The 11,948-nt window shown below is 33.7% G+C and overlaps 2 protein-coding genes across 2 annotated transcripts; one reads left to right on the top strand and one right to left on the bottom strand.

The window, feature by feature from the left end:
* The first annotated feature begins 4,507 nt into the window (after positions 1-4,507).
* LOC132190326 (CASP-like protein 2C1) lies at positions 4,508-6,683 on the top strand. The gene is made up of 3 exons (XM_059605280.2): positions 4,508-4,718; positions 4,806-4,944; positions 6,256-6,683. The coding sequence occupies exons 1-3, from the start codon at positions 4,564-4,566 to the stop codon at positions 6,505-6,507; spliced, it is 546 nt and encodes a 181-aa protein (XP_059461263.1). The 5' UTR covers positions 4,508-4,563; the 3' UTR covers positions 6,508-6,683.
* A 2,458-nt stretch (positions 6,684-9,141) lies between these two features.
* Positions 9,142-9,902, bottom strand: ZFP2 (zinc finger protein 2). The gene is given in 3 exon segments (XM_059605701.2): positions 9,142-9,736; positions 9,768-9,863; positions 9,866-9,902. Coding segments are annotated over 3 exon segments (651 nt in total). The 3' UTR covers positions 9,142-9,218.
* Positions 9,903-11,948: the final 2,046 nt, after the last annotated feature.

Here is an 11,948-nt window from a genome sequence, read left to right as displayed (position 1 = left end):
AACAAATTAAAAGGAGTTGAAAATGGAATATAACCACATTACAATTTTTTATAATTCGAAGTAAACATTGCAAAATCCTTGATACATCGAGGCCTCGGGAAGTGAAGTTTTCCCAAAATATCATGTATGGTTAACCTTATTAGTTTGATTCTAAATTTGAAATCACAGTGGTCTCTGCTAATGATGACCAAGCAAACATATGGAGAGCTATAACCAATGGGGCCAGGGACTACCTGTTGAAACCGGTTCGATTACAGCAAATAAGGAACATATGGCAACATGTTTTCAGAAAAAATATTGATAATTTTGAAAAATCTAGCATTACGAAAGAAATAACAGAGCAAATATCATTGCCTCAGAAAATAGATCATGATGACGAGAAACTGAAAAAGCAAGAAGATGAGACCAAGCCTCAACAGCCTACCGGGAAGAAGACTAGGTTTACCTGGACCCCCGATCTTCATTTTAAATTTATTAATGCTATTCGGGAACTAGGAGAGCGTGGTAAGTCTAGTGTTCTCTCTCTCTCTCTCTCTCTCTCTCTCTATATATATATATATATATATATATATATATGTGTGTGTGTGTGTGTGAAATTATTATTTATGATTTCCTAATATTTACAGAGGCAGTTCCAAATAAGATACTCAAAATTATGAATATTCCTGGACTAACTCGGGAAAATGTTGCTAGCCATCTTCAGGTGAGTTTGAGTCGTGTTTTAAGAGTAATGTTATTTTATAGACTGTTAAATGATTGTCACTCAATGGGAATGACATGATAGTAAAAATTAATCCTTATTTTTTCCTTGAGTAATTCTAAATAGTCATCTCATATCTTACTCTCATACCACTAGACTCATGTGACTGTGCCTATCAACTCTTTTTTTTTTTTTTAATTTTTAATTTTTAATTTTTTTTATATATATTTTAATTTTTTAATAAATGTTGATCCAAAGAGTGATAGATACTACCACATCGACCCATTGATATGAGAGTGAGATAAGAGATGAGTATGTAACATTTTTTTTTATAGTGCTGATCGAAATGCTAATTTTTACTGCTACGTCATCAAGTTTATGCAAGTCGTAGTCTACTAATTAAATAGCATTACTCATATTTTAATTATATAATTTAGAGTAATGCTATTTACTAGATTGTTACATGACTATGATACAACTTGATAATGTGATAATAAAAATCAGCCTTTGAATCTGTACTAATAATAATAAAAAAATTAATTATAGATTTTTATTGTTACGTTATCACAGTTACAAGGGCAGTCAAACTAATTCTATCCTGTTTCTTATTATGCTTCTTGTATATATACTCTAGAAGTACAGAAATATCTTGAAGAAGCAGCAGAGCGCTGCAATGGGGGAACAAAAAAATGAACATGATAAGAATATAGCTAGTGTAAATTCAGACATTAAGAAAGGCTATGGCAATGCCTATGGAACCACGAACATGCAAGTAACTAGTAATTACGTCCAACATCCTGGTACTATTGTTCCAATATCTGAACAATTGAGTAGTTTTCCCAAGTATTTGAGACAAGAAACTCCTACATCGATGGAGATGGGTATGTTTCAACACCTCATGCAATCTCCCCAAACTGTGGGCCAAATGCAGCAGGGGATCATGCATAGTCATATGTATGGGTATCCCCCATCATCATCTCCATTATTGCCGGCCAAAACATACCTCCGGCCGGCACCGGACTTTAGGTATCCAAATGTTTTTCCGGGAATCAAGCTGCATGATGGCTACATTGGATTTTTGGGGAATCAGGCTAGTTCAAGCTGTAGTACAAAAGTTAGTTCGTATCCCTCCGGCGCCGTTTGCTACCCCTCTCAAATGCTTGGAGATACTTCAACTCAGATGGGTGCAAGTTCCCACAATGCTTCATTTGCTTGGCCTCTTCAAACTTTTATGCCTGGTACTTGAATCTTTTTATCCTCTATTATCTCTTCAATATTTTAAGATTTTATTTTGGGAAAAATGCAAAGTCAGTCTATTTGGTTTACCTGATTTGCAATTAACTTCATACAGTATCAAAATGAACTCAAAGGTCCCTGATATATGCCAAAAGAACAATTTATGGCCTACAGTCAAATTCCGTTCACTGACTTAATAAATTCTTATAGCGTGAAACGTTAGAACTAATAAAATTGTGATACTTGTCTTATTTAAGTTAGTGTCATACTAACGAAATTTGTTAAATTAATGGACGAAATTTGATTGTATGGACTAAATTTTTTTTTTGGCATACTTCATGGACCCTCGAGTTAATTTTGATACTGCAAGGAGTTAATTGTAAATCAGCTAAACCATAAAGACTAATTTTGCATTTTATTTTTCTTATATACATATGATTAATTAAGATTGCACTTAAGTTAAATGTGACACTTAGGATTCCCATGTGAGACATTTGGGATCGTAACATACCACCACACTCCACAGCTAACGTCCATAACGGTTACTTAATCAACATTGATCTGATAATAGTCATTTCTCTTTTAACGACTCCGTTCACCTATCAGTATTTGATAACTTAACACTATACTCATACATAATACTAAGATAATTTAATCCAACTTATACGTTCACCCCTCCGAGACTCAGCCACAAAGCCGCAACTCATTCAATCTCATACTTGAAGCGCTGTGTACTATTCCATACTCGACGTAGTGGCGCTTTGATACCAAATTATACAGAACTCCTGTAGAATCCACCATTAAAAACTAGCTTGCAAATTAAACATGATTAAAAGTGCAATGAATTCGTATAGGACACTTAGGATAGTAACACCATAGTACTAATTGACTAATTTTTCTCCAAACTTTTTTCTTTCCTCACGAAAATTTTCAGTCAACAAATTTAGATGAGAATCTCATATTAACAGATAAATTGATAAAACCAGCTAGGAAACTCCTGAGATTAAAAGACAGTGATATATGGTTTACTGCAAAATGAAATACAAATTATTGCCATGCCATTGACTAGAAGATCAAATTATGCTAACTGTGATTGCCATTATTTTGAAGACGAGAGAAGAAGTTCCTTCAACTCCTTTGAAACTGGAGATGCGAATCTTAACTGGAGAAATATGGAGTATCCAGGTTTTATGGGATATCCGAATTTGACAGACTTGGAAGGACAAGTCAACGACAAAGCCCTGCAACATTTTTCAGCTCAACCAGACGAGGAAAGTGGTTTCCATCATTATAGCAGCAGTTTCATGGATGATGATCTTACTGCCATGGTCAAAGAGGTAACAATACTTTCCAGCTTTGTTTCGGCTTGCAATCAAAAATAAATAAATAAACAATGAAAAGCCTAGCAAAAAAAAAAAAAAAAAAGATTCTGTGTTTATACATTCACACATTGATTTTGTTCCTTGTGTGATCTGCATTGCAGTTTAACCGTGATTCTCCCAAAAACCTATGATCATGATTGATTGCCGTCCGATCGATCGACCGAAGAATCAAGCCTCATGATCAAACTGCGAGATGGTCACTTGTTGGTGATCACTCTTAATTAAGTACGTAGGATACAAGTTTTTGACTAAAATTGTTTAGAGCTCCCACTATTAATTCTGGTAATTTGAACATTTTTTCGAATATTAGTTTTTCTAGGATTGGTTAATTAGTACTGACCATGCTTTGGATATGATATTTTTAGCGGTTCAAAGGCTAGCTTGTAGAAAAATATATATTTATATTTTGCCTTTGATGATCGAGCTAAAAATTCTTGATTTTCTGTACAAATAGTTTTTTTTTTTTTTTGTTTTTTTTTGTGAGTATACAAGTAGGTTTAAGTTGTGAGGATTCCATATATAACTAGTCATTTCATCAAGAGTGTCCATGCCTTGCAAACTCGATATTATTATTATTAATGAAAAAGGGTCCAATTAGAGTTTAACAGCCCTCAAATATGCAATAAACGGACCCAAAACAATTTAAATTAGGGGAAAAAAAAAAATTCATATTTAGCCCCTAAATTTTCATTTGATTTGGATTTAGTCCTTATGTTTTCAATTTTAAAAATAATGTCTTTAGGTTCTGTTCAAGTTTCAGATTGGTCCATCTATTACTTTACCGTCAAACTAGTTAACGATTTTTTATCCGTCATGCGTCTCATTTGCATGCTAGCTAGGTTTCATGTCATCACCCTATATCAATGTCAAACTAAATTCAAATAATAGAAAAACTTGATTTTTCCCCTTAAATTATTGATATAATTTTTTAACTCAATTTTTTAGACTTCGGCCCATACCAGTTTTAGGCTTGAATATATATATATATATATACAGTCTGTCAAATATTAAAACCTCAAAATAAGATGCAGCTGGTTGCCTAATTAACATGGGGTAATTAAGACGAGTGACCATATGCCCCATGGTACGGACGTAAGGGCGTGGCGGATTGTACACCAATAATTTTGGCTCTTCTTTACTGCCAACTTGCCTGCTTCCTCCATCCCTACAATAAATGTGTGCGGGATTGGACTCAGACAAATGAAAAATCAAACCCCCATTTGACTGTGATTCAGCTCCGAACAAATGGAGGTCGGGATTAACAAAATCAATGTTTTTCTCCGGCTTTCTGCGCTTCTCTTCTCTGTTTTGACAGCTTGTTTAGTAGGCTTAGATGCTCAATCCAAGCGCGTCTTCTTCTCCGAGAAAAAAGCTACTTTCAGAGATTTGGATGCTCTCGTGTAAGACCTTTATTATATATATTCACCATAATTCTGGGTGCTTTCTGCAGCTTTATTAATTATATACTCTTTTCTTTTTCTTTCCAGGATTTTGGTGTATGTTGAATCTGGAGCTGCTTGCTACAACCTGCTTCAGCTATGCAAGTTTTCGATTCCTGCTTGGTCTAGAGGAAACTCGAAAATGTCTTTTGTATACGTAGCCTGGGTTTTCTTGCTTTTGGATCAGGTATTTTATTAATTATTTTCTCTAATCTCAAACAACTGGGAATAACAGCTCTATAAACGTCGTCTTATGTACAAGATTATGTGCAAAATCTTGTTGCACTGATGCACTAATTAAACAACTAAACAAGGGAATAAGATCCTCTACAGTTTAAAATAAATCGAAAAATATTCAGTTTATGATTAGAATTTATTCTTAGAATTCTTAAAGTTATAAATAGGACACGTATTTATTAACAAAAAATAATAATAAAATATTTTAAATTTAAAAAAAAATTAAAAAACATTTTAAAAAAACTAAGGGTGGCTGGACCACCCCTATTGGCCTGGGGTAGCTTCGGCCACCCTAGAATGGCCGGTCTAGCATGGTCCAACGGGGATGGTCCGGTCACCCCTAAGGCCACCCTATTAAATTTTTTTTCTTAGTTTGACTTTAGGAGGTGGCCAAACTACCCCGTTGGGCCATGGGGTGGTTGAAGCCACCCCAGTCAATAACGACCTTCTCTGGGTTTCACAGAGAGACAAAGAGAGAGAGAGAGAGAGAGAGGGGTTTAGCATAAGAAAGAACATCATAGGCTTAATTAATTAAATCAAAGTTATTGGATGAAATTGTTGATGATTAGGTGGATTCCCCTCGTAAAGGGTTTAAAGAAAACTGTTGGCATAAATGGCATGCAGAGAAGTGTCACCTGTCAGTGATAAAACCCAATGCATAGACGCCACCTGTCGGTGGTAATTACAACGTTGAAAACCACTACTCGTAAGGATTGGAATCGTCTTTTCAAATACTCTATAATTACAAGTTTGAAAATCTCTCTTTTTTCGTTAGTTGGTCTATTCGGGATTGGGGAACCATTGATAGGGGGAGCCAATGGCAAGGAGGAGACTCTCCAACGTCTCATTGTTAAGCTTATATTTAGGGCAAGTAATGCTATATAACGGATAAGTATCTTGTTTTCATTTTCAAGGCTGATGCAACATTATTTCTCAACTAAAAAATGTATATACATCCACTAAATGGTATGAAAGGATCACATCCAATCAGTTAGTTTCCAAAAGAACCCATTAGGCAAAACAAGAGGGCAAAATGATATTAAAAAAATTGAAAAGACCATTTTACCCTCCACACCATTTTACCCTCCAATATTGCGTTCCTTTGAAATGGAGAAGATCCCATTCCAATTAGTTTGGGGGATGGAATGGGAATACTTGTCGGCCATATAGCGTTACTCATTTATGGCAGTTGTTTATTCAATGCGAGAGTTTTTAGAATTAACCCAAGATTGATTTTTTATTTTTTAATATTTTTAAACAGCTAGCAGCTTACATTACATTTGCTGCAAACTCAGCAGCACTTGAGGCTGCATTTCTAGCAGTAACTGGTGCAAATGAACTTCAATGGATGAAGCTGTGCAACAGATTTACAAGATTTTGCATCCAGATTGGTGGGGCTTTGATCTGTGGCTTTCTGTCATCTCTCCTAATGGCTGTGATATCCTCCATCTCTGCCTTCAATTTGTTTAGGCTCTATTCGCCTAAACGATTCCTGCTCTTCAAGCAAACATGATGGTCTATCCTTAGCCTAATATGTTTGTAATGTATTTTTGAGTGTAGTTTGAATGAGGGTTTTATAGAATTGATGATATAATGGAATGGTTTATGGTAATTTCTGTAATGAGACTTTAAATGGATTGGATGAACTAGCTAGATGGAGATTATGGATTTGATGAATGAATTGCTTTATATGATTGACTTTGAAAGGACGGAATCCAACCCCTTTCACATGTGCACTAGAATGGAAACAATTACAAAAATCAAACCATACAGCCAATCATCACGCAATCAACACTGTGATTTTGTTGACAAAGTGAAAATCCGTTGAACGCAACAAAGATAAAACCAATCCGAAGTAGTCAAACACAAAAAATCACTAACTATAAAAAATGTATTGTAAAATTTACATCATTTGTATAATTACTAAGACAGTCCATACGCAGTCAAGCTTCCCACTTGCCTATGTATCTCTTTACCGACCCAAAAATTATATTATGGATTTTAAGAAAACCAAGGGCTGTCCCGTAGTATTTTATTCTAAATGGCAAGCTTGTGCCATGCATTATGTTAAATGATATTCTTATGTCGTTTTTGTATCATCCTAAAATTAATGCGACTTTTAAAACAATTATTGAGTTTGTGATAGACTACTATTAGGTTTTGTCCCTAAGAAGTAACTCAATTGACTGCGACACGCCTAATGAAGCGGAAGTCACTAGTTTGAATCCCTCTCTACTTGTGCGGACATGTCAAAAAAAAAAAAAAAAAAAAAAAAAAAAAAACTACTATTAGATTTTGATTTAACATTGATTTTAAAAGTTCATCAATTTTGAGAAGAGACAAGGACAAAATGGAGATTTTGCTGCCAATATAGCTTCTAGAAGACTCTCCAACCTTTCAAGTAAGGCTTGGGCATTGGTTGAGCTAAATGGGCCTTGTTTTAAGGCATTTTATGCATTCTTTTGGCCCAAAACATTTCCAATTGATCCCAGCTTTTTGGTATGTCTACAAGCGGTTCTTGGCCACATGTTAGGCAGAAATTCTTTTAAAACTTTTTTTTTTTTTTTAACTGGAATCTTTTAAAATTCATTTATAAAAGATAAAGAGCATAATAGCTTTTACATCACTGAGCGTAAAGCTCAGATAAAACATAGCCAAATGCTAAGAAATTATAAAGTCATAAATACAATCAAAAATTTCTTACAATTAAATCATATTTATGACTCCATTTTCTACTAACCCATGTACAACTTCAGTTAAGAAACATATTTGTTTTAAACATAGTAGATTCAAGACATGAGTAGCCCAAATTTTCAAAACTTATTTTCCGACTGTGAGAGTCCAAAACTTTTATATAGGACCAAAATACTCCCTAATTCTTCAGGAATATTAAAGTTCAAAATTTTCGGAACCCATTTGGTAATTTTCTCCAATTTATTTACTTAATTAGTCTTTAAGTGAAAAGTTCCATTTTATTAGCCAAAAAAACTCAATTTTAATGAAATTTCACTCCATTCGCTTGGTTTGATAGCAATATTTCATTTAGAATTCACTATTCTGAATTTTAGGGGCCCAAAATATAATTTTTTTTTTACTTTTGAACATTTAGTAGCCAATTTTCTATAAATAGCCAAAAATTGAACAAAAGTCATTTTTCACCTGTTTTAAATTTTGTTTTCAAATAAAATTTTTCTGTGGCTGAATAATCCAAGCTTCCAAGTGAAGTTGATGCTTAAAATCTTAAATTTTTATTTTATGCCTGAATATGTAAAATATTTATAATAAATCCTCTAATTATTATAAATTCATACAAATTAATTATAATTTAAACTCCAGAGAGCTACTAAAAATAAACTAAAAGTTCTTGGGGTTTAATTAATATTTACTCCTAAGATCAAGGCAGGGTATTAGAGAAAATAATGATTTTTTTTTTTTTAAATGCCATTCTTTTTAAAAGCACAGCGTTTAAGAAAACGACACTATTTTTTTTTGTTGTTAAAATAACGATATTTATGAAAACTTCTCTATTTTCTTAGTTTTAGTGGCTTTTGTTTCTTTTTTTCTTTTTTAAAATGGGTCGTTAAAGCATTAAAAAAAAAAAAAAAAAAAAAACGCCATGATCGATTAATTGGTTTTCGACAGTCGCTTGAAATGCGAGCATTGAGTTATTGTGATCACTCCTATACACCGGCATTTAAAATCGTGGGTAAAAGAACAATGGCAATCTTTTGCCGACGTTTTGTTTTTTGTTTTTTTGTTTTTGGAGTTTAGTGGCGTCTTTTGGCCCATTATCCTCCACTATTTTAGTGAATACAGTAGTAAATCTATCATCCATATCATATGCATGTGAAAAGTAGACTTTTAAAAACTGAAAAAGTGGCCCTTTTTTCTGTTTGTTTTTAACTAAAAGGGTACGTTGAACAGCAAGCAAAGAATCATATAAAACGAATTCCATCCAGACATGGTTCGATCAATTATATTTTTGCTGAAAACGACAAACTGAATTTTAATAGATTCTTCAATCATGTCTTTATTTCAGTCAGCCATTTTAGTCGTAGATTTATCTTTCAAACACATGAGTACTTCATCATGTCGAACAAAATAATAATAAAAATCTCACAGCATTTATGTCATTGATTGATGGGCATTTCTCTAAATTGCAAGAAATATAAAAATGAAATTATTACAATATTTGATCAATAAACGTACACATTCATATATATTTCATAGCCTTAGAGACAAATCAAGGTGGTTTAACTGATCTTCTGGGACATTATTATTCTCACTCATCCTCCCATAACATGTATGATGATGATGATGATGATCAGGAGCAAACCTACCGGCATGCCCTTGATGCAGAGGCGGCTGCATACGCCGGCCATGATGATCACTTGTACTAGGATGATGGTTTTGTCCTCCATGAGCTTTGGCGGCGGAGCTCAGCTCCCTTCTTTTCTTGGCCAGCGTTCTTTCCAGCTTGTGAGCATTTTGGTGCCCGCCGAGCGCTTGTGAGCTGTAAAACTTCCTCTGGCAGTAATTGCAGGAGAATATCCGCGGCTCGGCGGCGGCGGAGGAGGGCAAAGAAGGTGACGGGTCGAGGAGGAGATCTAGATTGGGGTGGTTGTTGTTGGGCAGGCTGAGATGAAGAGACGTATTGGGCTGGAAATCCATGATGAGAGCAAAAGAGAGAGTCTCTATGGGAAATGAAAGAGTGGGGATGAGAGTATATATATATTATATATATATACATATAAATTATATGGGCTTCGAAGGTGCACTGTTCCTGCAACCATGAATAGTATAAAGAGTGGAAAGATGGTGGTGGCTTTGAGTAGTGAGTGCGAGAGAGAGAGAGAGAGACAGAGAGCTGCAGAGATCAGAGGGGAATTGAAGGGTTGTCTCCTCCATTAGTGGCAGCATCCGAATCTCTTGTCGGTCTATGAAATACTTCCATGGTATTCCCCCACAAATACAAGCAAAAATTTTATGTTTTGGATTTAATTTATTAAATATTTATTATAGATATTTGATTTTTAAACATGTTTGTCTTTGTTATTGTATGGACAATCATAAAATATTCAGTTTGTCTTTAAGCATCGGGGAAAAGTAACCAATACCCATGGGGCAAAACTAAAACGTTTTGTTCGGGGTGACAAAATTTAAAAATTTAAAAAAAAAAAAAAAAAAAAATGGGGGGCAAAAATTAATTTTTAAAAGTTTATTGAAAAAAAAAATTAAAAAGAAAATTGGGGATCACCCTTTTGCTTGGGGGGCCGCCCTCCCCCCCTCCACAAGCCAAGGGTTGGTTCCTCCCCTACATATCCATTTCCCTCAAACTAACATGTAAGGGTCGTTTTGCGGTGTTGACATGACTCTTCAGTTGGCTCTTTAGATTACTGTATTTTTTTTAATTAATTTATAAGGCTGTTTTTTCTTATTGGAAAAATTTAGGAACTTTTTTTTTTTTCATTTTGTGGGACAAAAGTAGTACATGCATTGCAATTTCGTGATAGTTAGGGAGATTGTTTTAATTTAAAGTTTAGAAAGACAACATCATTACATGAGGATGATATTTTTACTGTTTACTTTATATTGTTTGATTTTTAACCGATCTAATCATGGGTCGAATCACACCTTGGTTTGATCTTACAACACCTTATCAAGAAGGAGTTCGAGATCAAGCAGTAATCTTATCAAATTTCCAGTATTAGAATTAATTAGATGGTAAACAGCATAAGTTATCTTGCCTAGACAAAAACTGCAACAAGATTAGAGATGGGCCATTTATCTATATGACACAAATCATCCTGTGGAGTGCGACTTAAAGTTGTCGAGGATTATCATGCATGGAAGACATAATAATTCAATCTCATAAAAAATAGAGAAAAGTTTTTTATGTTTATCCCTCCTTGGACAAGTACTGAAAGATTTTTTTTTTAAAAAAAAGTAAAAATTAATTAAAGACATTAAAAGGACATGTTGGGTATTCACAATTAATAATATAATTATTCACTTCTTCTTCTTTTTTTTTTTTTTTTTTTTTTGGTGTTGTGACATTGATCATCACAATACTCACAATTAATTAGTAGACTGTCTTTTATATATATATATATATATATATATATATATATATATATATTGAAGTGACTTTTACTATGATAATATTGTACATGTATATGTTTAATTTAATAAATAATATCAAATTTTAATTGGACATTATACTATCAAATTATTCCCTACACAACAATTATTCTATATACGTACGGAAATGCAACTTCAACCCACATGCTTGTAGGAATAATCATTACAGATTCTATTCGTTGTAATAATATATGATATCAAAATACTCGTTCCTAATTCAGATGTTGTACAATTATGTCGAAACGACATGGAAGGAGAAATTCAGCCTAAAAAACAGATAAAAAAGAAAACATGGAGGGGGATCAAGATATGTTTGATAAAGAGTTTTGAGTGGAGTAAATGGGAAATAAATTGATTGATGTTATATATATATATATATATATATATATATGAGAGATATCTTTGCCCAACATAGCCACGGCACTACACTCATGTGTGTATTTATCATTGATCCCGGATTGAATTTATAATAGATAGAAATTTTCTCTAAATCAATTTGGAATGAAATTTTTTCTAACCTACTTTAATAACCACCATATGCGGCCCTTTGAGAGGACTATGTCATTTGTTTGACCCATTTCCTACCCTTCGTAATTATTGTTGCACTGTTTTAGTTTGTTTGTGGCTGGTTAGTTGTTGGGGGGCCCACCTCTTTTTTTTTGTTAGGATCTCCCACTTCTTCTTCATTTCGGATCAGAAGTGGTAAAGATCCTCCCCTGTAATCATTTCCTAATTTGCTTAGAAAAAAAAAAAAAAAAAAAGTGTCATTTCTTACATGTTTTCTTTAATATGTTTAACAGTTATTTATTGTTA

Source organism: Corylus avellana, chromosome 9 (assembly GCF_965113065.1).
Source record: "Corylus avellana chromosome 9, dhCorAvel1.hap1.2, whole genome shotgun sequence".
NCBI lineage: Eukaryota > Viridiplantae > Streptophyta > Magnoliopsida > Fagales > Betulaceae > Corylus > Corylus avellana.
The sequence above is the reverse complement of the archived record's forward strand: the minus strand, read 5'-3'. Positions and strand labels throughout refer to the sequence as shown.